This window comes from Kwoniella shivajii, chromosome 1 (assembly GCF_035658355.1).
Source record: "Kwoniella shivajii chromosome 1, complete sequence".
NCBI classification, from domain to species: domain Eukaryota; kingdom Fungi; phylum Basidiomycota; class Tremellomycetes; order Tremellales; family Cryptococcaceae; genus Kwoniella; species Kwoniella shivajii.
The window spans coordinates 3,396,561-3,422,640 of record NC_085908.1 but is presented as its reverse complement, the minus strand read 5'-3'; the positions used below and the strand labels follow the sequence as shown (position 1 = coordinate 3,422,640).

The window sequence follows — 26,080 nt, the reverse complement described above, 5'->3', positions numbered from 1 at the left end:
TGGTACTTCACGATGTCCAATTGTGGATCTCATTCGCCACAACGTTCTTTTCCCAATTTTTCAAGTGCAACTACAAGTAGAGATCTTCTCGGGTGTATTTTCAACCTCGAGATTGGTCAAAATTTCTGCTCGACGATCAGGTCCTCTCCATGGTGGACGAACTTCTTTTGGACCCAGATCTAGAGTCTGCACGATGGTGGGTATTGGCTGAGGCTGTTTTTTGTGCAGAGTGGGTTGAGAAACGGAGTTTCCACCAAAAAGTGGATGAGCCAAAGATGTCGAGATGAAGACGAACATCGTAAAGAGGTGTGGTAAAGGATATTTCATCTGATATATGATTGGATTTTCGTGAGGCTGTCTAAAGCAGCTTCGAGAAAAATATGTTTTGTAACTTCAGCCTTAATCAGTTGATATTACGCGTGCGTGGGACCTGGGGGCTCTATTTAAATTTGACGTCAAGGTCTTATTGGATGGTATGATATTGTGAAGCTAAATAGAAGGACATGCACAATAAAAAGTCAGGCCGCATTCACAGCTGATTTCACTGAAGACATTGAAAACCCCTACCTTCGTACATGATACAAAGGATCATGAAACGATGGAAACACTTTATTTACCTTGAAAGGAAGTGTGTGCACACCGTTTAACCTGGAAATCTCAACAGGAAACACGCTGTATAGAGTATTGTACCAGGACACTCCTATCTAAACAGGTCATGATTTTGAATACAGTGTAAATACATGTACATGAGGTGAGAAGATACTTGTGCAAAGTATCACTCTGGGTACGAATCATGGATTAACTTGACGTGGTGACATAAAGGAAAGACTCCATGACATACTTATGATTCGCGATCTGGTCCATCTGGTCTGGTCTTTCTTATAGGCATCAAGTTACCATCAAACCCTGTTGAATCAAAAGGATGTTTTGAACCTCCTTTACCGTCATCAGCTTTCTTATCATTAGCCCCACCATCACCGCCACCGCCACCACTGCCGTTCTTTTTTGCAGGAGCTTTTGAGGAATCACCGTTATCTGATCCTCCTGAGTCATCCCCATCTGTCTTATTTCGCTTACTAGGACTATTCCTGTTGGGATCGTTTTTATTGTTCTTCTTAGGATCATCTCCTGATCTGTTTCGATCCCTATCTCGATTACTATCTCTGTTATTCGCATCTCCATCTCCACCGTTTCTTCTATCCTTCCGGCCATCGCTGCCGCCAGTATCATTCACACGTCGTCCTGAATCGCCTTTGCCTCCAAACTTTTCTGTCAACTATATCACTCATATATGTACATCAACACAGATCCTTGATGATATTGAGCGATAAACTTACGAATCTACCTTTACTATCCCTTCCCAACCACAAACAAGTCAGACCTAGTGTTTTGAGACAAGCCACCAAGGTGAATAAGTCAGGATGAACAAGCGAAAAACAACCGAATTCAATGATCGTTCCGATGAAAAACAGTGGCCAATATTGTTCAAGATGTTTAGCATGAGAAGGTTGTTTAGTATGATCAACTGTGTTCACAACGCAACGAGTATAATTATTATCATACCACGGCCGTAGACAGAGCGTCTCAAGTAGACATGCGATACACTCACAGTGATGTTGTAAAGGAATGATCAGATCAAAGACATGACCCAATATCAAGGTGATTTCCAATTGACCGATCCTCAATACAGTCCAAGAAAACACGAATAATATAGCCAAAAAAGTCAATTCCCAAATTCCAGTTATATCTGATAATGTCATCAGAAGATCACCTAACCATCCTCCGGACGTATGCAGCTAAACGCGCGAGGGTTGGGTATTTTCCAAAATAATCAGCTGAAATCCGAGTTTTCTGAGAAGTTACAGAGAATGATCTGAGATGGTAGCAGGTTTAGACTCACGATATAGTATCTCAAATGTGATGATTTCCTAGCCATGTCTCCAACTCGTGTACCGTCACTTGCGATTTTTGAAGGAGTGGAATATCTACCACTTGAATGTCGGTCACTGGTAGAGGAACCATCTTTTCGATCCGAAGAATGCTTTGAGCTAGATCCAGAACCTGAAGACCCAGATGTCTCCTTCCCTCTCCGAGAACTACTGGACATATGCTTGGATTGTTTACGAGAGCTGGATCCTGATCCGGACCCAGAGCCGGAACTCGATCTTTTGGATCGATGTTTCGACCCCGATGAGGCACTTGGGCTTGCGGATGCAGACGCCATAACAAGATAAGTAAGTGCCGGCTCCAAATCAGTCCATCAGCGAAGATGACAATGACAGTCATTATGTGTAGATGTATCATGAAATGTCCTGAGTCAGTCTTCACGAGGTCAAAGCCATCCTTTCACACTTATCCCCCAAGAATGATGACTTTCAGCGGGTCAAGCTCACAAAGGATATGTCGTCTCATTGACGATCGCCATCACCTCTCTTCTGTGAGATCTGTATCATCGCAATGTGGCTACAAACTTTAGCTTTGTACGACTAACTTATGTAAATTCTGTACGAGCTATTGTGGTGCGCCACATGGGTTGATAACGGAACATTGCTGACCCAAAATTCTTGGAACAAAGGGCTCAATCGCTCCTGACTTAGTTCGTTGCGACACACCGCTTCGCACACAACTTGATCGGGTGAAGCATCAGCTATTTCGCTAGACAGGCTAAATATACATACATCGCTACCGTTGCCAACCTAAGATAAGACGTAGTACAACTTCCCCACTTCCATCTTCTCATTTGTTCCGGCCTCCGCGAAATTCATTCGGAACATGTACCTCCGACTCCGACATTGATGAACCTGTGGTATACCCCACTAAAAGCAAATCATATTAGTGATTTTTCTGATCGAGACTAAACATTTGATGAATGTCCCTCACCGGACCTTGGAACTAGGTTTGGCTGGTGGGGAATAGACCAACAGGCGCTTTGGAGTTTCAATTTCATTAACTGGTTCAAGATCTCACCTTACTTAGTCTCGGATGGTACATCAGATGTGATCGAGATCCCGTGTGAGGATATTGTGGTAACGTGTCTAAGACGTTCGGTTGACATGACCGAGTCGTCGCAAACTCTATTTCATGCGATCGGTTCCAAAAGACGTGACGTTTCTCGGCACCATATGGCGTGAGAAGATACGATCCCCATGTGCTCATATGTGATCGAAATGAATCCCTTTGAAAAACAAAAAGTCAATGAAAAGATGAGCTCAAACAGATTGCTCGAAAGCCGCGTATGAGGTAATTGAAAGCCCAATTGTGTTGTGACCTTGTGTCACAGCGATGAAGGGTACTTGGATTACCGTGACTGATTAGTGGGACCGCATAGCTGGCTGAGAACTATGGCCAGAAAACGCTGTAATACGGACAAATCGTCCGTGGGGTCCGAAAGAGCGGTACGGTAATTGCGGTGAAACGGGATCCTTCTTCTTTTTTTCTCTTCTGAGGCGACAGCCATTCATGAATTAAATTAATTGAATCAATTGCTTCTCCCCATTCTTTTCCGATACAAGATACTCCGTCCAGGGCATCTACAAGGACATTCACGACTCACAGCTAATGAAGGACTATGAGAAGAAACGCAAGCCAAAACGGACGATTTCTCACAGAATACCAATAGGGAGTATCATTCGGAGGCAAATTGATGAAGAATAGTTTTGCGGCAAATCCACATGTCCTTTATCCCTGAAATGGGTGAAAAAAAGAAGCTTCTTTTCCTCGGTTGAGAATTTCATAAACCGAGCTGGTGAGCACCAAAAGAATGAAAAAAAAAAAACCTCCGAGAAAATTGGAAAAGTTCCTCATCTAGCGTCAGAATGAGGTCTGTCAAACTTATTTGTTACGAGACATCCGAACGCCAAACAGGCGCAATATTCAATTACCACACCGAGCTTACCGAATAAATGGTTGTTCTTCGGGGCATCAGTGGCAAGCGCTTCATTCACAGTCGTCTGATTGATCGGAATAGGCATTATAGAATGTTCCCTCGTCGACTGAGCTGAGGTACGGACTGACCGTGTCAGTTGCGAATGTTCCAATACTCAACTATCAGAAGATGCCTCTACGTCTATTGTATTCTGTATTCTGCAACCGTATCCTTAAACGTTGATCCCCACAAGATGACATCAGCTATACCCCCGTGACATTCTCAGGTACAGTAGGCAAGAGGCGCCCAACAATTCGGATCCCTGTCGGGTTTTGTTAGACAGATGGCTGCGTTTCAAATCTTGATCTTATTGTTCTATCTTTTGTAACCCCCAACCCAATCAGGACAAGCCCTTTTGTCCCGAGGGTCTATTTGGGCTATTTGTTTTGCCCGTTTGGCGCCTTTATTTTACTTTTCCTGATGAAGAAGGGGTTGGTTCTATCGTTCCTGAGAATATCTATCCAGCTTCGGAAATTTAACCAATTAAGCATCTTCAGAATTAAACATGAAAAAGAGTGAAAGTCTTCTTCTGTTTTAGACAAAAAGCCTCTTTGGTAGAGTGATCTCTGGAAGATCGGAATCAGCCGAGACCGGACGTATATGTGACACCTCAGAGTGATGACACGGACAGGCAGTACTGGAGCGTCAAAGGCATGGGAACGCCTTCCGAGTTACTCAGTTGCGAAAGAAGCATGCCAGATCATCTGAGGTATATCAGTAGACCAAGAGTAAGTGGAGGATTAGATTGAAAAGTGGAGGATGGCCTAACGAACTTCGGTGTCCGAGTGTATTCGAGATAAAGTTACTCTATTCGTCTTATCTTGTCTGCCGAAATATACGGACTAGCTCAGAGCAGACGGACTCCATGAATCGATCACTGAATATGTCTGTCTTGGATTCTCATGCAGCCAGAGAGCGGGACACAAGATCAAAGGCACTGTGACGGAAAAATCACGGAACTGCTTGAACGCAAGCGAACTTTCTCCAGCTGCTTTTCACTTTTGGCGTAGGTAGGTTTAGACAGAACGCTAGTATATCTAAAATGTATTGTGATCACGACTAAAATTACGCAGGCACATTATTATTCCGAAGGGCTAAGGAAGTACATATCAGGTGTATTCAATAGATCAGGTTGAGGTTATGCAGTGTTGTTCCTGTCAGGTATTCCTGTTCGGTATAATGATATTGTCAATAATGATGAATTATAATACGATTGAAACGGTAATATATCTCAGTCCGGTCGTCTCAGGGTCTAAAATGGTTTAACAATAAAAGAAGAGTGGGGGAATCAAGTTTCAATCGATCTTGTTCCTAGAAAGACGATAGGAGAACAGACAACGGGAGTTTGAATTTCTCGTCCGAGTTACTCTTTTCTTTTGAGTGGGTGACCGAGAGAATTAGGACCCTATTTGCATATTCTTTGGGTTTTCCTACCATTCCTTCTCAATGACTGTCATTTCCGAAAGCTCCATTCCTAAGCTTTCTGCTGTGTTCCTCATGTCCTTTTGGATGATATTGATCGAGCGCGTGTCTAAAGTTTATATGCTTGGTAAACGGGGTATCTTCAATAGAGGCGTTTAGCCTTTTTCGCATGAACATTTCCTATCTCGCTCTCTCTCGTTCCTCCCTTCCCTCTAGGCCCTCACCTGTTAAGCCTTCAATGAGCACTCATGTCTCCATTATTAAACGAGATGAGATACGAACAGACAACGTTCTTTCATTTCAACGATGAAACTCGAATCTGGCCTCCTCTCCCCCCTTGGTTTTTGTGTTTTGCATATTTCTCCTCTCCTTAAAGTGATACACTCCTCGTGTTCGTTGTACTTCACCCCTGGTCTCTTATATAGTTACTCCAACTTCCATCGACACTGGTTTGTCGTCTTTCCCCAAAAACACGAAAAGTCTGTGCGTCTCTGCAAAAAGTCAAGCCCCACCTGTTACTGGGAAATCGATTAAGACACACCTTACATCAGTTCTGTAAACTGTACCACTTGACTTCCGACAGACGGTATCTTTCAACTGGGTACAAACGTCCAATACGTGTCTCCACCTTCGACCCTGCCCAGAAGTCACATTTTGGCGGACAGTCTAAAGAATATAGTGGCAGATTGAATCAGAGATCCTTCGTGAGGCTCAACACGAACTGTACAAAAATGCGTTGTTGTTTTCATAAGACGCTTGATCAATCACATTAACGGATCTCAACTGGTAAGTACAACATTGTTTTGGTTTTACTTCTACTTTTACTTTTTATCCGATATCTGGTCAAGAAAATTAAGCATAAGCGTTATAAGACTTTTTGGGCAGTTGGACGGATATGTCCGACGAGATTGTCAATGAAAGAGGAAGGGATCTCTAAAGGTATGAATAGAGTTCTGGGCAGTACATCCAATGTATAGCAGAGAGTATCATACTTTTGAGGTCGTTTATTCAGATGCTAGAAGTACACGACGAACGGGCATGATGCTTGAGGATCGGATATCAGGGGATGGTGTAATTAGAGTGTGATTGTGTTGTTTAGGGGAGATGCTGGGTGTAAGTGGTGTGTGCGTGGTTGAATTCGTCAATGCGTCAAGGGAAGTTTTGGTCCAAGCAAGTGACTGAACAGAGGATATGTTTGGGTGTAGGAAAGAGTATGTGAACGATGATGCTCATGACCTGCTCTCCTTTTCCCCTCTTTCCCTATCCCTGTTTGTTTTCCTCTGCGTTTTGGTTCTCGTATTCGGTTGAAACCATATTTGATGAAATGAAAAGAATGCTTATTGTTCTCGACACACATCTCTGATTTTCGATCTATCGAACTGACAAACACTACTTCCAATCATATCAGACATACACGAACGAATTGAAATCATTCACGAAAACACACCAATATAGGACTACACTATCAGTGATCTACCGCCACCTGAAGAGGATCCATCAATCAACACCGACAGAAAGACGTGAATTCAAAATCAGCACAGACCTCTGCAAAAAGAGTGAAAAAAGAGATAAACAACAGCGGCAGCTCTTTCAACTTGCTCATCGTCACCGATAATCATCCATCAAACAGTCAAACACCCAGACGACTCTTATCTGATTGATAGGCTATTCGAGATAGGAAGCAAGTCTCGATACGCATTCACATAAATACATCGAGGCTGTACCCCTTGAAGAAGCTAGATCAGCATTTGGAATCGACAATCATCAGACAGAAACACGTTTGTTGGTTGACGTACATTTGCGTGCTTCCAAGCTTCTCCAGTCTTTCCCACTCATCTTTCCTCAATAACACATACCCAACTCGACATCAACATTTGCCTCGACTTTTGAGATAGGTACAGTTGGACGAACACCTGCTGACTGTATTTCTTCAACCGGGCTCAATCCTCTGAGGAAAGCTACACCATATAACCCTCATAACAAGCCAAAGGGTTTGGATTATCATGTCAGTTCTTCATCTCTTTCGTTTCTCTTACTCTTTCCCCCCATCATATTCATTCTCATGAGTGACGCACCATGAGTTCCTCGTCGTCTGAATGTCCCTCGGGAATATCCGAGCTTACTGGTTCCCCTGTACCGAGCTCATCGTGTGTTGATTCGCCCGAGTTTGATTTTGACTTGAATTTGTTTTTACAGTCTTGCTCAGAGTTCATGTCACAGCCCCTCACACCTTCGCCGATCTTTGACGTGCCGACTACCCTACTACGTCCGGACGTTCCGACACCACCTTATACCTCTGACGAAGGTAGCGTCATTGGTGATCACGATTATCTGACCGACAAACATCGTCAACGTTTCTTGACGCCCCAAATCACTTTGACCATGACCTCGAATCGGAGCTTCACAGCTCATCAATCACCTGATCCATCTATACCTTCGTCCTCGAGTATGTCACAAAGAACCTCTCAATCAAGCTCTCAGTCTCATTCACCCCCTCTTACATACTCATTCAACAACCCAAACATTTTCGCTTCTTATCCTCAATCATATCCGACCACAAGTTACTTCCCTCATCATCCTACTATCCCACCTCCTGCTTCACTCGCTTCTTCACCGCCTTGGCAAACGACCGATACAGAAGCAAATGCATCCGGCCTTGATGTTGACCTTGATATCGATCTTGATGACCAAGACCAAAACACTATGACAGATATTGATGGGAGGACCTCTGGTTCAACAGCATATCCGATTGAATCGAAACTAGCTTTGTCATCTTCTAAACCTAAATCTGGAACAGATGCTATTCCTCGACCTCCTAACGCTTGGATCTTGTATCGATCAGATATCTTGAAAGATCTAGCAGCTGGTAATGATATTCCAAATCTCGATATCACTCTTGCTAAAATGGGATACGGTGCTACAACTTCTGCCAGTTCTGATGAGAGCAACTTGGGAGGACTTACGGATAGAGGTAAATCAAGAGAAGTACTGGATTCCCATATGATGCCACCGCCCACTTCCACCAAAACAAAATACAAAAAGGTTAAAAGCCAAGGGAGAGAACCAACGGAAGAGTTCTTAAGTCTTGGAAGAGGAAAAACTGGTAAAGGTTTACCTCAAGCACATATTAGCAAGCTCATCAGTACCTTGTGGAAGAACGAAACACCTGACAGAAGAGCGTTTTACGAACAGAAAGCGAATCTCAGAAAGATTGAGGTGAGTAACCGCGTTCCATCCCCTAAGCCTATCCTGTGTGATTTATACCTGTCGCCGTGGCATTTTGTTTTTCAAGTAAAACGATTCTTGTCCGCACAAGGTGCCTCAGAATCCATCTTATCCTATTCTATAAAGCTTGTATCTGACAGTCTGCAACTATCTGCGCCCAATAGCATCAAAAGAAATACCCCGATTACAAATTTCAACCTATGCGGAAAGCGGACAAAATCAAACAAAGAGAGGACAAGGAGCGTGAAAGAGAAGTGATAAAACGACAAAAGGAAGCTGACAAGCAAGCGGGAAGTGAGTACATCAGTGTTTCAACCTGTCTTATTGAATCACCTAGCTGACGATCTTTCAACCTTGAACTCATAGAGGGCAAAAGACACCATAGACAACGAACACGTATATCTCCTTCATCACCATATTCAGTTCTCAATTCTGCCAAACGTCCAGAAACAGTAAATCTTGCTCGATCCTTATCATACACTGGTGAATCTGACAAGCAACGAAGTCATTGGTGGAAAGGTGAATCAACGGGTGAGTAAATGGCACAAGCAGACTGTTTGATACAGTTCGGCTGATTCCTTGTGATCATTCAGCTCGTGGTGCTGCCCACCGATTAGCTGAGCACTCCGAATTGCGGTACCAACTTGGAGCGGACCCATTGAGTGTTTACCCTTTCCCTCTGCCAATCGGCGCTTTACCAGCATTGGCACCTGAAGATGCAACGTTGTATCAACAAAGACCCCCTGGTGCAACAATTGCTGAAGATTATAGAAGTTGGCAACATGATCAAAATTACTCACCAGCCAATATGAAGCCGGTACCTGCAGTCTCGGTGGTGCCGGTACAAGACACCTTTGAAGCTGTGTCTGTCCTGACAACTGGTCAACATTTACCGCCAAACAAGCAGTCTGGTGTTTCTACTTCCTCCCATTTAGATCCATCCTTGCAACTCCCTCACGCCATTGATCAATCAAGCACTAAGCCATGGGCATATAGCCAGCCACTGCAAGGATTGGGTGTATATCCTTCGGCGCACTCAGCCATTCCATTCATCGCAGATCCTCTCCCAATCGATTCTCAAGGTCGACCAATGCCAATCCTGGGTCTAGACGATATTGAACCTTTCCCAGAGGATGATAACGGTGATCCAGCAATGCTCGCCGAGATGTGGTGGAATCTCCGAGATGACGATGTCAGAGAGGATATGCAAAATGCTGCCATCCCAAGTGGTCTCCTGGCAGATGAAAGGACATTACAGGTTTTCGATATTGAAGCGGACGAAGCAGGTCAATCTTCAACCACAAGAGGTAGGTCGTGACGATTGATTTATTGCTACGCATACAAATGCTGATGTCGTTCGCTTTTTTTTTTGTAGTGTCGGGGCTTTCCACCGGGCCACCAAGTGGCACGACAAGTGCTGCACCTCCTACTCCTTCATCGTCGTTTGTCCCTCAAGAGGGCTTCGGATCTGGTGCACAAGGTGCTTATCCTTACCCTCAAGGATACGTACCTATGTACGTCTCTGTGATTCCTGAAGATGGTAACATCGATCCTTCAATACCGTTTTTCTCGTCCGGGTACGATGCGAATTTACCGTACCTAGCTATGGATGCTTCCTTTGATCCATCGTTGTATGGTTATCCCGGAGTTCCTTATGGAGAACAAGGACCATTCTTGTCTTCTCAACAGCCAATGTCACCGACTGATTCTTGGTCTGCTGGACCTACACCTCGTGAAGCAACTTTCCTCCGGGCGGCGCAATCACAAGAGTCGAATCGAGTCGCTTCTAGCTCTTCGGACGGCACAGTCAGAGCTGTATCTTCCAATCAATCAGCACCAAGATACGTCTCTTCTTCCGCTTATCCCTTAACTCCCCATTCACAAGATCCGACCGCACTACCTGGAACAGGTGGAATACTCGATAGGAATTCCTCATTCTCAGCCTTAGCAGCTGTAATGTCTGGTCAGCATATGGGAATGGGTGTATCAGAAGATATGCTAGGTTGGGATGATAATGACGTTATTGAAAATGAGGAGGAAAGTGAAGTAGAAGCTAGAAAAGACAGAGTGATGAGTAATACTCATAGATCGATATCGAAAATACCAACACCTATCTCTGTTCCAACACCTTATACTTCACCTAAACCTGGCGACTTCACCAACCAAGCGGAAACCGCTTTGAACGGAAATCAGGTTCCTGCGCGTAGATCAGTAGCGGTTAGAAGCAGAGCTGTAGCTTCCAAATTTGGTGGAGGGACATAGCAAATCAAGAGCAGAAGGGTATAAGTCGTCGCGGATGAGTATGTCTCCTTGCCTTTGCTTGCTTATGTACTTGAGATTCTACATAGTATTCTTGTCGTTTTCCTCTTGCTCATCTTACGTTCGTCCTCATTTTTGTAAACTGAATTGGAATGCGTCATACTGGCGGATACGGTATATTCATCAAATATCTTGTAAAAGCTGTTGTTCACAAGTCGTTTCGAAACGAAAGGAGCAAAGAGCGACGATTGAATGTACAGAAGTATATAACACCTTTGCAATCTTGTAAATATATATATATGTATGATGATGGTGTTGAGGTATATCCTACGGTCAATTCTTTCCTTCTTGAGCCGATCTGAGAATAAAGCCGAGAAAGTCGCTTACGTTGTGATCTCTCAGGTACAAAGTAAATTTGTGACATCTAAAAATAGAATTCGCGGTCCGATATCACCGGCGGGAAAGGTGAACATCTCTAGTCTATTCGTATATTTCAATTGCTTTCCAAGTTTCGTGTCATTCCGTAAACTGCCTGCGGGGGACCTGGAACATAAAGCTCAAGGTCAGGTGAATGAACTTCTTCTTCCCTTTGCTTGATGCGCTTCCAGTGTAATGTAGGCCACGGGGCAATTGGAGGACCGTATTCGCCCTCCCTTCCCTTCGTTCATGCGTCCACTCGTCTCGTTTATTGACCGAACGACAGACCGCCCTGTCTTAGCTTGAGGGGGAGGAGGGATGATGTATGTGTCACCTGAAAAGAGGGGCTTTCACTTCATAGGGAAAGCGTCTATTGCCATCTGGGGCAACAGGGATCTCCTTGGATTTTCTGATTTCTTTTTTACCATGCTAATCGGCTTTCAAGATTCATGTGATTCGAAAAAAGGCTTTCGTGGGGAATTTATCCGATGAACCAACTAGAAACGGGATATATAATACTAATAGTATAAGAAGGTAGCCCCTCAACATAATTCTTCTTCCCCACATCAGTTATCCTTTTCATATACATATATATATATATATATATACATATTTTGATTTGTAACTCTCCCATCCTACATAGTTAAAACCTATATATAAATTATTTCAGCAGAATCGGGAGAGACTCTCGTTTGGTGAAGATGTCAAAACACGTTCAACTCCAAATGGAGGAAAAACCATATGATCAACAAATTGAAATGGATCATAATCAAACACATAATGATGGTTTAGTCCCTGTTGGAACTAGAACAACTGCTACTGGAGGTGCAGGTGATAACGAAAAAGCAAGTACAAGATATGCCAATTCAGATACTGGTTTAGTCTTGAAAGAGGAAAACAAAAAAGCTGAAAGGAAATTATTGATTAAACTTGGTAGGTTCTTTCTTACTTCCCAAACTTCTGCGCACAGTCTCGACAATATCTTCTATCCCATAGGCAGGATGATATTAAAGGAACTACAATGAATCGAATGACTGACTGAAAACTCTTGCCCTTCGATAGATTGCGCCATTTTACCTTTTGCTGTCTTACTTTATTTAAGTGCTTATCTTGATCGAGGAAATTTGTGAGTCACATCAGCCTATTCATGTATCAACCATATTTCCAACTCGCTGATATTCATCGGATGTTCAAAGAGCCAATGCACGATTGCAAGGATTGCAAAAAGAGGTTTTGGATAACGAGGATAAAAACTACTCTATTGCCTTATCCATGTTCTTCGTTACCTACATCGTCTTCTCCGTAAGTGCTAACAACGTCGTACTACAGTATATCATAACTTTTGCTGATCTCGCTGTGGTTAGGTTCCCGGTACTTTACTAGCGAGACAATTTTTACCTTCCAGATCCATAGCATGCGGAGCGTTAATCTGGTCCATCGCCGCTACTTGTCAAGCTGCCGCATTCACCAAAGGAGGTTTATTCGTTTGTCGATTATTCGTCGGAATAGGAGAAGCAATGTTCGGTCAAGCAATGGCATTACATCTTTCTTATTGGTACACCAAACAGGAATTAGCTAAACGAGTCGGTTTGTTCATTTCCGCTGGTGCACTTTCAGGAGCGTTTGGTGGTTTGATCAGTTACGGTGTAGCAAGTATCAAAAATTCAAAAATACCTCAATGGAGAATCTTGTTTGTAAGTCGTCAACAATCTCACTTGTGTCATCTTCCCATATCTACTATACCTGCGACTTCTCGCTGACAAAACTGGTTCTTACCTATAGTTGATCGAAGGTTGTCCTTCTGTCGTTTTGGCAATTTGTGTTTTCCTGTTCATGCCTTCCAGACCTGAAACATCAAGATATCTGAATGAAAACGAAAGAACTCTACTCTTGACAAAATTAAACGCTCAATCCAACGTTGAAGCTTCGACTGGAATTGAGTGGGGTGGAGTCAGAAGATGTCTTTTAGATTGGAAGACTTATGTCATTTCACTCGCTTATTCATGTCAGTGTTCCATCTCGTTGTAAACTCGTTGGTTTACTATGTCGCAAAGTGTATAAACTGACATACGAATTCATATAGGTATGAATCTGACTCTTGGTTCAGTCGGTGGTTTCTTACCTACTATCATCAAAGGTTTCGGTAAGTCAACTCATCACTGAGCTTTCTTTCACCCAAACAATCTTCGCAAGATCACCTCGAGAGACAGCCCAAATCTGATCTTGAGTTTGTTTACATTATATCTAGGATATTCCAATGCCAGAGCTCAATTGTTCACTGTCCCACCATACGCCGTCGCTTTGGTCTTCATGTTGCTCTTAACTTCATTCTCAGATTACAAGCAATCTAGAGGATTACCAGTGGCTTTCGTCTTTGTCCTCGGTATCGTAGGATGGGCTGTTCTCTTGTCTGTCCCTGCAAGTCACATTACAGACTCACAATACTCAGCAAGATACTTCGCCTGCTGTTTGATAGTCACCGCAGGATATACCAATATCCCCTTGATCATCTCATGGCAAGCGGGCTGTACAGGTTCTCAGTCACAGAGAGCAACAAGTTTGGGAATGTTGAATTCCGTTGGTCAATGTTTATCTTTATTAGCCGCTTTCTTGTGAGTAAACTGCATCTCAATAACACTCTTTCACGGAAAGAAGACGATCAATAGCTTCTTTTTTTGTCAGAATGTTCGAAAGCACATAAGCTAATTTTGATATATGTTTTATTCAGATTCCCAACTAAAGAAGGACCTCAATACAAAAAAGGAGCAACAGTCAACATCGCTTTCCAAGCACTTGGTCTTTTATTGGTGTTAGCCATGACTACCTATTACAGATGGGAGAACAAGAGAAGAGATAAAGTTGAAGGTGGTAGACCACCTCAAGGAACTCATCTTAATGTTGTTGAGGAATACGATTTGGCTCCTGGTGAGTTTTTACCCCGTACATTGGTCATTGTTCACATATTGATCAATTGATGAAAATCAGGTTTCCGATATGTTCCTTAATTGAGGGTGATCGTTATCTAGTCGGGACACTTGTTGATTATGAGACCAAATATCACCTTTGTTGGAATAAAATGTCCTGATGAGAAGAATCTGTTGGATTGTTAATAGCGGAAGAGGAATATATATATGTACTTTCTTTTGGATGGTTTGAAGGCTAGTTGGTTTCCCTCTAAAGTATATTTGCTGGGCTTTCATGCATCTGGAATATGAATATTATTGTTGAATCGTTATGACTTTGATACTGTAACGTTACCTGTTCATTCGCTGTTCTTTCGCAGCTTGTATATCCTGCCCGTGCCTGATCGAAGGTAAAAGAGCGATAAATCAATGATAACCGGTCATTTGGTGATTACGAGTAGGTGATATATAATCCTTTCTCATGCTTCATTATGATATTTGGATGCTCCGACTGATCATCCTTCGACGAATCAAAGTATGTAAAGAATGCCAATAGCTACTTCTAAATCGCGGGATAGACACATTCCGATATCTCCACCCCTTCCTCTTCCTGTTCACTTCGGACTTTTACCCACTCTTTCACCTGGGAAAACTCTATGTCCTCTGTTCTACGTATTAATAGTGAGTATTCGGAATGCTTCAATGCCCTCTCAATATCCTCGCATCCTATATCTCAACCATATCCGTGACTGACTAATTCTGACACGTCATACCGTATGAAAGGATAATATACCGATATATTTAACACTTGATCCCTCACATAAACCACATATATCACTCATTCCATTATTCTTAACATTAAATCCACTTTCACCTTTATCGATCTTATCAACATTACATATCCAACCTTCTGATTATTCTCTCTCGTTAGAAGGTATAGCACCACATATTGATATTTGGGTTCCTATCGTTTTAGCCAGAAAGATATGTGGGAATTTAGGTAAAGGAGTAGAAAGGTTATTTTGGGATGAAAACGATCCGAAAAAAGGTTTATTGGGTAGAATCATTGGGGAAGTGGAAAGTTGGGATGATGGTCTCGCTGTGGGGCATAAGTGAGATACATAATCATTATCACTCCTGTTCTTCTTGCATGATCAAAGTTCCACTGGTATCGTGAATAGCACAGTCATTTTCGAATTGTCGAGCTGACGAGATTATCTATATTCCGTTCGAGTAGCTGGTTGCCACCTTCTTCACAAATACCTAAATCATCCTATTCACTCTCATCACTCTCATCTACACCGTTAAAAGGTATAGATATCATCCAGGATAATCGATATGTCAGTGAATCTATATACCCTTCCCTCATGTCATCATCTTGCATATCCGTGTGAGATAAACTCGAGTATAGATGCTGAAGAACTGCGTGTCTGTAGATTACAACTCCACTAGATGATGATACCAGAAATCGAATTATACGAAATGGACAAGATAAAAATCCTAGCAAGATAAGGGAAGGGATATGGAAAGATAGCTGGAACGGTATAATCGCTTTATCAGACAAGTAAGTGATCCGTCTTTTGACCGTTACCTATTACAAAAAGCTGTGAGCTGATGAAGTGGATGATAGGGCATGGAAAGAATTCCTGTTATACCCTGTAAGCGAAGCTCGCCGTTTCATCATTCAGTATACAAGTAGAACACTGCTGATATCCCTGACAAGTCCATACCCTTATTCCCACCCAATACCCCTCCTGGGCCATCATCTTTACCTCAATCAAGTCAATCGAATATCGTCCACGATATACTTCCATTAATCCCTTTGTTAATTTACCAAGAATCGTCTCCGCCAACGTACCCATTCACACTTTCTGACCTTTCTGTCCTTTTCGATGCTTCCCCTCTTCTAGCACGTGATACCAGCATATTATCCACTCTGACATCGTTGACTACTTCCAAGAAATCCAGAGAAAGAGCATTGACTTTACAGGAGAAACAGTATAAAGCTCGTTTAGGAATTTGTTTGGCAGAGACAATAGGTGGAATCATGGTTAGTACTTGGCAGGCGTCATTGGGCAGAAAGCATCACCATCATCCTTCAAAAGGCGATACTAAGGGAGTACTAGTATTCATCGAGAAAGTTGATTTTCCTGATGAAGAGATTACGACTGTAAAGAATGGTCTCAACAAGAAAAGAACCCATTGGGAAGATACGATGGAAGATTTAGAATCGAGAAGAGGATCATCACCACCTCGGCAACAGGTACATTTTCAGTACAAACCTAAGCCAGGTAACCTGCCTAAAACCAGACAGATATCTTCTTCGATTGATAACGATTCAGACCTTCATACACGCTTGGGAGAACAAGGAGATGAGCCAAATCCTGTAATGGTTGATGTACCTCAGATTTATCAAGACACCCCTCCGGGACCGCCATACGTGACAAATTGGAAACATAATGAAGACGGCACGGAACGGGTCATGTTAAGCGAGAAATTTGAAGGTTGGGGTCATTATAAAGCTTTTTCCATTGCGATTTTCGTTGGTTTGGTTTTGGGTTACTTTCAAGTCTTTTAATATTGTGTTTACATTCCCTTCCATTCCCCAAGGATTTTTTGAGCCAGCTTTAAAGTGTAAATTTAGTGACGTAAGTTTGTCTCGCATCTCGTTTATTTGTACTTTGTCGTTGTCACTTCAGCTGTGTAAGTTACTGTATCTCCCGTATGTTGTTTTCAATCATCCTTTCATCCTGAATTACTATGAGACCCTTATATATGTCACGCTCGTAGCTAGGAACTCACTATACTCGCCCTCAGCCTATACTCACTTTTCTTGACGACGAGCACACTGAAGCACGGCTCAACGCCACTTGAAGCGAATGATCCAACATTCTGGTGACTTAGGGGGTGGGAAATCGTACCTGGTTTCCGATCGGTTTCCTTCCCCATTACTCCTTTACATGCTCACTCAAGAACCTACTTCCGGGACAGCTGCATAAATGGAGAGATAGTGAGATGATCAGACGATATTAGGGTGAGAGAAAAGAGGGGAATAGGACCGTGCTTTCTACTTGGTCCACGGTTAACCTGACCCAAACCTAGTTTACAACTTCAACCTGTTTTGCGGCACTTAGCAAATGCACTGGTCACATCTCCTTAGATCTCATGTTGACTGTGACCGAGGTCAAATTGCATTCATGCAGATCATCTCGGTGAGGTACAAGTTTTGGGGATGGTGACCAAGCATCGGTGGAGACGCCGTGATCACCTTTTCAAATTACCTCCGATTCAAGATGGAGGTTGATTCAAGCTTGATACATGTGTTGTTCACTCACCATGTCTAGTCATCGTTGCTGTATACTCACGCTTCCATAGGCATACTTCAGCAACTACATCGTAAACAGAATTCAAAGGCATATCATTCGTCATCTCACAACTTGAATATCCGTCAACCATCTCACACATCTCCATCAATCATCCTCCCCCTGAACCCTTCGATGAAAGGTATCTTCACCAACGCCCTATTCCCTTGTTATTTCAAGGTCATGAGTCAAGTGTCAGTGCACCAAGACAGTCGGTAACATACAATCAACTCGAATCGAAGCTTATGACGCCCCCCGATTCAATCAACCATATCCATCGCATCTCGATTCAGTTTCTATTCCATATTGCATGGAACACGACTTTCTCTCAAGGGGAAGAGTGGTAGGGATTGAAGACGTTCTTTGTTTTACATATCCTTATAGTCTCATCTCGTGCTCTAGAATCCTTCGCGGTAATCTCGACGTAATACCCCATAGTCAACATCTCCATTCGCCGTTATCACCGGTTCCTACATATTCCTCAAGAATCAAAAGAAAGATCGACCAGGACTGCCATTCAAGCCCAGTACTATCATCATCGAAGTACTGCGTGACCAAATATGATACCGACATCTCATCAGCACACCGCTGAAAGGCATCGTAAGGGAACGTTCAGACCGTCAATTCCAATACATTCGCCTTCGATGAGTTCTGTCCAATCGCCAATTACTATATCTGCTTATCCGCAATATGCATACAATGGAGAACCACTACAGTATAGTCACTCCCCGTCACCTCAAACTCATTATCAGGCTTCATCTTACCTTCATCCACATCCTTATTCCTATCCTCATCCTCATGTCCATACCCAATCCCCCTCCCATAGTCTACCCCAGAGATTACCTAGAAAATCATCCGATCAAACTCAAGATCAAACGGCATCGATGTTTCCGAATTCGCACTCTGCACAATCAAATAGAGCGACTACTTTCCCTCCAAAGCATCATCCAGCCACAGGTAGTCCTCAGCGCGTGTACCATGCTACTCGATCAAGTAATTCCTATGCCGATGACCACTCACCTCCTCCAGATGCCTATGACAATCAACTTGGACCCCAATCCCATCATATTCCAAATAGAAAGAAAAGATCGAGAGATCTATCTGGAACAAAATCAGCCATTCCAGATCATCCTCAAAACATAACTTCATCTTCAACTACAACTACAACCACACATTCGCTCTCCAACACGAGTCCACCTCTGATATCACTCACACCTACGAAAGGCACTTTCTGGAAATCAGAACAATCATCCACAACTGTGAATGAGATCCCAGCTTTCATTGATCAATCGGCCGGGTCAATTCCTTCAGTATTGACCAGGGAGAAAAAACCAAAAGCTTGTTCAGGTTGTAGGAAAGCGAAACTGAAATGTATAGTTGAACAAGGTAACTCGGATTGTATAAGATGTCAAGCTAGGAAAGAGCGATGTCTTTTTTTTCCTAGAAGTAATGTGAGTTCGTTCTTCTTGAAGTCCGTTCCTCTTGACTACTCAACGAAAAATGAACTACTGCTGACACTAGGTACTGCTTCTCGTATGGTTCAGGACGAAGAATCTCAGCTCAAATTACATCATGACTTATACGAAGCGACTCGACACTTAAATCAATTATCAAAAGCGGTACATCACATCTTACATCATCTGGTCGAGAAGAATATCATTCCACCTTTTGTTTCGGATGATCATCCAGGAGGACTGGAGAAGTATGATCATCCCAAGCAAGTCTCTTCCTTGGATGAAGGTCAAAATTTCATGGTGACGAGGGAACACACCCCAAGTAAAAAAAAACGTAGAAAAGCTATCAAAAGAGAGGATGCTGATGACGATGAGCTCGACCAATCGTATGAAGAGCCAAGTAAAGCTCACCGACTCAAGGGCAATCGTGGAAAGTCATCCTCGACTTCAATAGTCGACTTGAATCTACCCTCATCATCAGACTTAGATATTGAAGTACTGCAGAGATCTAATAGTATTTCTGAGCGACCCCGAATACTCACTCGACCACCTTCCACAATAGTTTCCTCTCCCGTCGTATCGTCCCCCAATCTACCACCTGATATACCACCGAATAGACCATCATCGAAAACCCCACCCTTGCGTAAATCCCCGATTGCAGGCTGGCAGAACGTACAGCCTTCCATAGGTCAAGTTCTGTCCTCGAATGAAGAAGGATGGAATATCGGTCAACCACCGTCAATCTATGAAGTGAACACAAGAACAAATGCACCAAGAAATCGATTTTCATGTCCACCAGATCTCAACAGTGGCATCAAGCACGACAGGATAGTTAGCTCGCCTCGATTTACACTCGTGCCTTCTGTCCCAAACATGTACATTGAGAAACATGTAAGCTATTCTCAAACATCGACTGCGGCTATCCAATCAAAACAATCGGTTTCACATATGACAGAGGATCTTACACCCATGGTCACACCTGAGCAGAAAAAAGATGACCCAAAAGTGGTCATAGGGTCTCAAGATCCAAGAAAAGATATAGTAAAAAAAGACTTAATACCTCGAAGTGATGCTTTGTCCCTTGTCAAATAGTGAGTGCTTTTGATAAATTCACGAAAATGACCCAGGCCAATCTTAGCCTCTAGATAACAACGTTGAATCAATCTGACCAATTCCTTCTAGCTTTCATCATAATATATCCACATTCATCTACGGACATCCATTACAGTTTTACCAATTCCCTTACATCGCAGGACCTCAATATATCACACCATTACTACTTGCCGTGCTGTGTTTGATCTCATCAGAAAGGACATTGCGATATCATCACCATCATTCTCTACTGGCAGAAGAGGTGTCTTCTTTATTGAAGACTTCACCTGCGGAAAGTTGGCAAACTTTCATAGGTCATTATACACCTGATTTTGGCGATCCAGATGGGGATGATCCATTAGAGCCTGAGTTCGGTTTAGGTCCAGAAGAGATTGTAGCCGCTTGTATATTGGCTACTTACATGACGGAAAGGGAACAGGCTGCTCTCATTGCCAGATCAGCTTTCCGATGGGCAAGAGGTTGGATCAAGGTGAGTCCGATTGATGTAATATAGGTTGGAATGATGGATCCTTTGGGAATCTGCTATGTTGAATCCAACTTACTACCAGTTGTTGCAAACTTCACCCGGACCGCGAAATACTATTGCGGCATTGGCAGGAATCATTCCCCCTGAAAGACCTGCTGGAAGTGATGATATGGCTAGGATATGGTTATTGTGCTATGTGAGTGGATCTTCCTCCTCTCACATCTTTATTGCCGTGTCAGAAACCCTCCTTTGACATGCTCTATTGCGATTCAGATTGTGGACAGCACTGAGCGACTTCAAATTTCGCTTGACGCCCCACCCCATCGAGATGCCGAATCATTTTGCCGAGTATTGATACCATCAAATGGGTCTGATCATATCTCAACAGAACGTGAACATACGAGACAGGATTTCCTCCTTACGTTCCATGCTAGACTGATGATCATCTTGAATCAATGGAGAGATCAGTTAAAATCACTCGTCAGCGCTTCACAGCCACCCACCGAACTTGTTCGAGGACTAAAACAATTAGCAAGAAACGTCAATCAGAATCTGATTTTATGGAAAACCAAGTTGGATTCTACTTCTTCTCCTACACAGATTCAACATGAAGATGGGGAAGAGCAATGGAAGAAACATGTCTTGATCACCTACTATTTCGTTAGAATGTCAGTGAATTCAACATTGTCAAAATACCTACCTCCACCTCCATCTCTATCAGATCCTTCCAACAACAACGAAGATCATCGGTCAATCTCCGGGTCACATGCCAGATCCAGTAGAAACGGGGTTTATGAGACTATATACGATGATCATAAATTGAGGGAAACAAGTAAGAATATCGTAATCAAATCAGCAATGAGCTTCATGACTATCTGTAAATCATGGGAAAAACCTGAATCGTTGATTAACCTAAGTCCAACTTATCTATATTTCGTTACTTTGATGGGAAGTGAATTGGTTGAAAGTATAAAAGAGGATATAGACAGAGGAAAAGAAAGTTCTTTACGTGTTGATGATGGTAAGTTTAGCCATGGTTCATTCCAAAATCCAATGTTATAATCACTCCCGATACGCATTTCATGACGTGAGGTGCTGATACTGAAATTGCACGTATTTCTAGTGATACTACTACTCAAGTCAGTAGGGGAGATGCTATTACTTGGAGAATTGGATCAGCAACACGTCAGTAGAACAACAGCTAAAACATTGTTTTCGTATTGCGAGAGACTACAGAAATTGCGGTGAATGTGAAAAGGATTGGAGGTTTCAAGAAGTAATATCGGATGAAACGAGTAGCGTTCAGCTGTATATATATCAGAGTGGCCATCACTGGAGATATTACAAAAGGATCAGGTACTGTATATTTTGATAGTCCGGAATCGCGATCGTAACAGAGGATGTACTGCTTGTCGTTATACGTGAGAACATAAATACCTTCAAGGTGGAGTTGCATTCGTAAAATGATGTCACCCTGATTTCTGTCAGATCAGCTTGACCGAACATTCACTCGGTGATTCATGCCACCCATATGTGAATCATCACACCAGTGTAGTATCGCCACGCTTCCCGATGTATTGTATTCAGAATCTAGACAAAGCAAGGGATGGTCACACAAAGAAAGGTTCACCCCTTTCACGGATCATTTTCATCCCCTACTTCTCGATCGGGATGAACGGTGAAAACGGCGACTTCACTACTGTACTCGTAGCGGTGATTACCGATTTAATGTTTTTCTAGGCTGACATTATCATGGATTGAGACAATCCCCTTCTTGTCCTCCCTTTCCCCTTTGTTGATATACAGTCTGGACCTGAACAAAAGATCACATCAAACGACCTCGTAACCACACAACCATCATCCTTGGGATAGACCGGGAATCCCAAACTCGGATCATAGATCGGACTGTTTTAAAGTAAGCTAGTACCGATTGACCCTTGGCAGCGCTCGGACAAAGGAAGCAAGGGACGTAAATAAAGTGATAAGATCTCATAATCTCATAATCTCATAATCTAATCCGCCTTTGCCGAGAACATATCAAACAACCATCAACCCTTCTCCGTGATCGCTTAGGACGGAATACAAAAGAGGGTATTTCCTTTTCTTAGTCAAGGATTTCTAGTGAAATAGCAAACAGTTTAGAACATCGACTTTACACTAGATTGAATAGACTGAACGAATACCGTCAAATGTCATTTATGTAGATAAAGTGGATACCTTCTCGTTACGACTAGTATATATAGACTCCCCATTTTCGCCAAACTGTTTCAAGATTGACGTACCAACGTTTATCCAAAAGGTAGCAAATCTGCAACGATGACTACCCATATACTTACTCCTCCTGTGTCACCAACCCTTCCCCGACTAGTCCTCTGTGCAGATGGAGGCGGGTCAAAAGTATGTGTAGTCATACGTTCAAATGATGGATTGCAAGTCAGGGGAGTTGCTGGACCATGCAATGTGTAAGTGATTGCATCGTCTAATCAATCAAGGAAAGAACTTGGCCAGGATATTCATGATGAGATTTCGTTTTGTATATATATAGTCAAAGCGTAGGATATGGACCAGCTTCACAATCACTTTTACTAGCAACTTATCGAGCCTTAATTCAATTACCGAAATCACACCTTCCATCAGCTCTGTATATCCCAAACCTCTCTCTCTCTCCCCTATCTGACCTTCGACCCAACACTCCTTCTTCCGTATACTCTGTGGGCGACACAGGAGAGTCTTCTAGATCAGCAAGATTACCTAATATCAACATGTCACTGTTCCGATATGCATGGTTAGGATTGGCTGGCGTGAATTGTCAAGCGGATGCGGACGGTTTCATCGGTTACGCAACTAGCGCTCTTTGTTTGACTGAAGATGAAATCAGGTTGTCAAATGGTATGTTACACGTTCTCACTTTATGATCATATTGTTAGAGGAGGAGCTAATCTCTTTCCGTTTTTCGGTTGCGTCACGTATCAGATGTCAACCTTCTGGCTGCTCCAGCTCTTGCTATACCTGGAATAGATCATGTCGTCGCTGTGGTGGCTGGCACCGGTACTATTGGACGTACGATAAGAGTTTCACCATTGAATGCCAATCCCACAGATTCCCTTTCAACGCTTAATAATATTCGAAAACGATCATTGCCATTGGAGGATGTAGCGATCTCCAGGGGATGGGGATACCTGTGAGTTCAGCTACCTTGCATCTGCTCAGAATAAGGTATGGAAGCTGAATGTTCACGATTTTACAGACTATGCGATGAAGGTTCGGCTTTTTGGCTTGGGAGACTTGCCATACGAAACGTTCTCTCTCTTGCAGATAGACAAGCTTCGACCTCTGTATATTCATCGGTCACTCCATCAATGTTACCTCTTCATCGAGATATATTGAGGCATTTCGGTACCACCGATCCTGCAGAGTTGATAAACTTGGCATCTCTGTCGAACGGTGCTTTTGAAGGATCAGATATCGGCGAAGCTACATCCAAAAGAAACGCCATGATCGCTTCGGCTGCTAGAGTAATCCTGAAATGGGCCTTCCCAGGTGATAATCCGCTTGGGTTAAGTGGTTTACCTACTCCTCCAGCAAGTACAGATGGTGAATCGGAAACCGAAGCAGAGAATGACATGGAAATGGAAGTAGATTTGGAGTCTCACAGCGATATACCGAATTCAAAATCATTATCACATAAAACGACTGGAGAGATTTTGGTGTCCAGACCAGAAGAACATCAAATGTCACATCTTGAAGCTCTTCGACTGACTAGAAAATCAATAATACCATTGATAGAATTAACGGAATCGTTACTTGGTGATTCAACGATAGTAAAAACGGATAAATCAGCGTTGGTATTAGGTGGTGGATTGGTGATGTCAAATGGATATAGAAAATTATTACTCGACGGTTTGAAAAAGGAGAATATCGAATTCAATAGGATATTGATAGTGGATGACGCTGCAGGGGAAGGTGTAAAAGCTTTAAGCCAGATCGAATTTGGAATATGAACAAATGTGCTTTTGTAGGTAGAGAGGATTTGTCTGTTGTTTGTTTTGTTTGTTTGTTCGTATCTATAGTCGAGACTGGAAACGTCTTGGTCTTAATGGTAGATGTCATATAAGTTATGTGATCGACCGTTTAGCTAGTTGTATATCGAAGTTCGCATAATGAATGACCTTACCGAATATAATCTGTCCCATGTATGTCAAATGTTATGTCAAATCATCAGTGGAACAGAATACCTTTTATTGATATCTCGTCGATTATCACTTCCATCCGATTTCAAGGTCCAGACGATCAAGCTGGCTCCCAAGATCATTGGAGAAGATGGAATCAAATTGTTTTTGGTAACCACGAAAGCCACATAATTCTGTCTTGGATGAGTGACTGAAGTAAGTAATCTAGATGATTGTATGATGTAATCAATCACCGCAATGACCCATGTGATGATACGTTGATACATGTATAGGCATTCCTTGACTCAGGCTCTCTGCAAGAAAGGGAGAGTCGCGAATGATCTGATTGAAAACTTGAAGTCTTGAAAACTTGAAAGACCCGTCGACCATAGAAAGAGAAAGTAAAAGTAAATCATCAGCCGATCTTAAGCATACCAGCTTGATATCGGGCCTCGCGAAACCATTCCCGAATCCAGTAGAAGGTAAAGAAAGGGAGATATCATGATCAAATGCCGATGACAAATGGTATATTAAACGGCGCTTGAACATATATAAGCATATGTCTATAGGCATTGATGACGTTCTGCATGTCATATCATTTTTTTTTACTTTGTTCGGCGTAGCTATCATGTTGGTCCCAACAATTACTTCCGATAGGTAAAACTTTCTGTGCAAACGCAAAGGAAATTCGAGCATATCTATCACCGTACATTTCTTCTTTGAGAAAAGGAATAGATTTGTTCAAAACATCCTCATAACGTTCATCTTACGTTTCCCAATAGCCGCGTTCTCTTTCTGCGCACATTGGACATGTCGACATGTTGCTGGTTTTTAGTTCCGCACTCCAAGACAAGGATATGTCATTGTGAGAACGCTGTCATGGATGTGGCCTTCACAACGACGAATTTGGTACATTCATCGTGACTTACTTCTGTTGATGGATCATTCGGTTATCGACGGAATCGTAAGGTACACATTTCGTATGCAGAGTCTGGACAAACTGGACATATGTCAAGGATGAGCATCTGGTGGAGAAACAGGAACGAATCCAATTGGACATCTATCTCCGTTTGACATTGGTCATCCTGATTATATACATTGTGAAATCTATTTCAAGAGCGAGAAGACTATCGCTTTTACTGAGTTAATGGTAGTATTACTCCATAGTTCGGTTTGGTCGTACAACTGTACAAGACTGATACACCAAAAGCAGTCATCTAAAGGGCTTGTCTAAGAATTACGACATCGGAAGAAGATCAGGTACGCCGAAAATCCGATCTACGTTATATTCAAATATAGTTAGTCACTTTATTTCTAACGCCGGAGAAAAAGTTTCATTTCAACCCGTTCTTCTCCCCTCTGAAC

At 42.6% G+C, this 26,080-nt stretch overlaps 7 protein-coding genes across 7 annotated transcripts; 5 read left to right on the top strand and 2 right to left on the bottom strand.

Moving 5' to 3' along the window:
- Window positions 1-60: 60 nt before the first annotated feature.
- On the bottom strand, window positions 61-327 carry IL334_001268 (uncharacterized protein; the record flags this gene model as incomplete). The annotated part of the gene is made up of 1 exon (XM_062933025.1): window positions 61-327. One exon carries the CDS (start codon window positions 325-327, stop codon window positions 61-63), a length of 267 nt encoding a protein of 88 aa, XP_062789076.1.
- A 514-nt stretch (window positions 328-841) lies between these two features.
- IL334_001267 (uncharacterized protein) lies at window positions 842-2,224 on the bottom strand (the record flags this gene model as incomplete). The annotated part of the gene is made up of 4 exons (XM_062933024.1): window positions 842-1,276; window positions 1,338-1,525; window positions 1,610-1,796; window positions 1,901-2,224. 4 exons carry the CDS (start codon window positions 2,222-2,224, stop codon window positions 842-844), a joined length of 1,134 nt encoding a protein of 377 aa, XP_062789075.1.
- Window positions 2,225-7,423: 5,199 nt separating this feature from the next.
- IL334_001266 (uncharacterized protein) lies at window positions 7,424-10,834 on the top strand (the record flags this gene model as incomplete). The annotated part of the gene is made up of 5 exons (XM_062933023.1): window positions 7,424-8,563; window positions 8,737-8,866; window positions 8,939-9,103; window positions 9,166-9,879; window positions 9,948-10,834. The coding sequence occupies 5 exons, from the start codon at window positions 7,424-7,426 to the stop codon at window positions 10,832-10,834; spliced, it is 3,036 nt and encodes a 1,011-aa protein (XP_062789074.1).
- Window positions 10,835-11,949: 1,115 nt separating this feature from the next.
- Window positions 11,950-14,253, top strand: IL334_001265 (uncharacterized protein; the record flags this gene model as incomplete). Its single annotated transcript, XM_062933022.1, has 9 exons — window positions 11,950-12,181; window positions 12,311-12,374; window positions 12,445-12,550; window positions 12,613-12,942; window positions 13,031-13,253; window positions 13,332-13,391; window positions 13,497-13,860; window positions 13,977-14,173; window positions 14,234-14,253. 9 exons carry the CDS (start codon window positions 11,950-11,952, stop codon window positions 14,251-14,253), a joined length of 1,596 nt encoding a protein of 531 aa, XP_062789073.1.
- Window positions 14,254-14,697: 444 nt separating this feature from the next.
- Window positions 14,698-16,729, top strand: IL334_001264 (uncharacterized protein; the record flags this gene model as incomplete). The annotated part of the gene is made up of 6 exons (XM_062933021.1): window positions 14,698-14,832; window positions 14,935-15,263; window positions 15,389-15,491; window positions 15,588-15,715; window positions 15,782-15,809; window positions 15,875-16,729. 6 exons carry the CDS (start codon window positions 14,698-14,700, stop codon window positions 16,727-16,729), a joined length of 1,578 nt encoding a protein of 525 aa, XP_062789072.1.
- Window positions 16,730-18,073: 1,344 nt separating this feature from the next.
- IL334_001263 (uncharacterized protein) lies at window positions 18,074-21,794 on the top strand (the record flags this gene model as incomplete). The annotated part of the gene is made up of 6 exons (XM_062933020.1): window positions 18,074-18,964; window positions 19,058-20,058; window positions 20,150-20,549; window positions 20,629-20,742; window positions 20,820-21,567; window positions 21,670-21,794. 6 exons carry the CDS (start codon window positions 18,074-18,076, stop codon window positions 21,792-21,794), a joined length of 3,279 nt encoding a protein of 1,092 aa, XP_062789071.1.
- A 1,068-nt stretch (window positions 21,795-22,862) lies between these two features.
- On the top strand, window positions 22,863-24,547 carry IL334_001262 (uncharacterized protein; the record flags this gene model as incomplete). Its single annotated transcript, XM_062933019.1, has 4 exons — window positions 22,863-23,008; window positions 23,092-23,435; window positions 23,520-23,727; window positions 23,794-24,547. The coding sequence occupies 4 exons, from the start codon at window positions 22,863-22,865 to the stop codon at window positions 24,545-24,547; spliced, it is 1,452 nt and encodes a 483-aa protein (XP_062789070.1).
- Window positions 24,548-26,080: the final 1,533 nt, after the last annotated feature.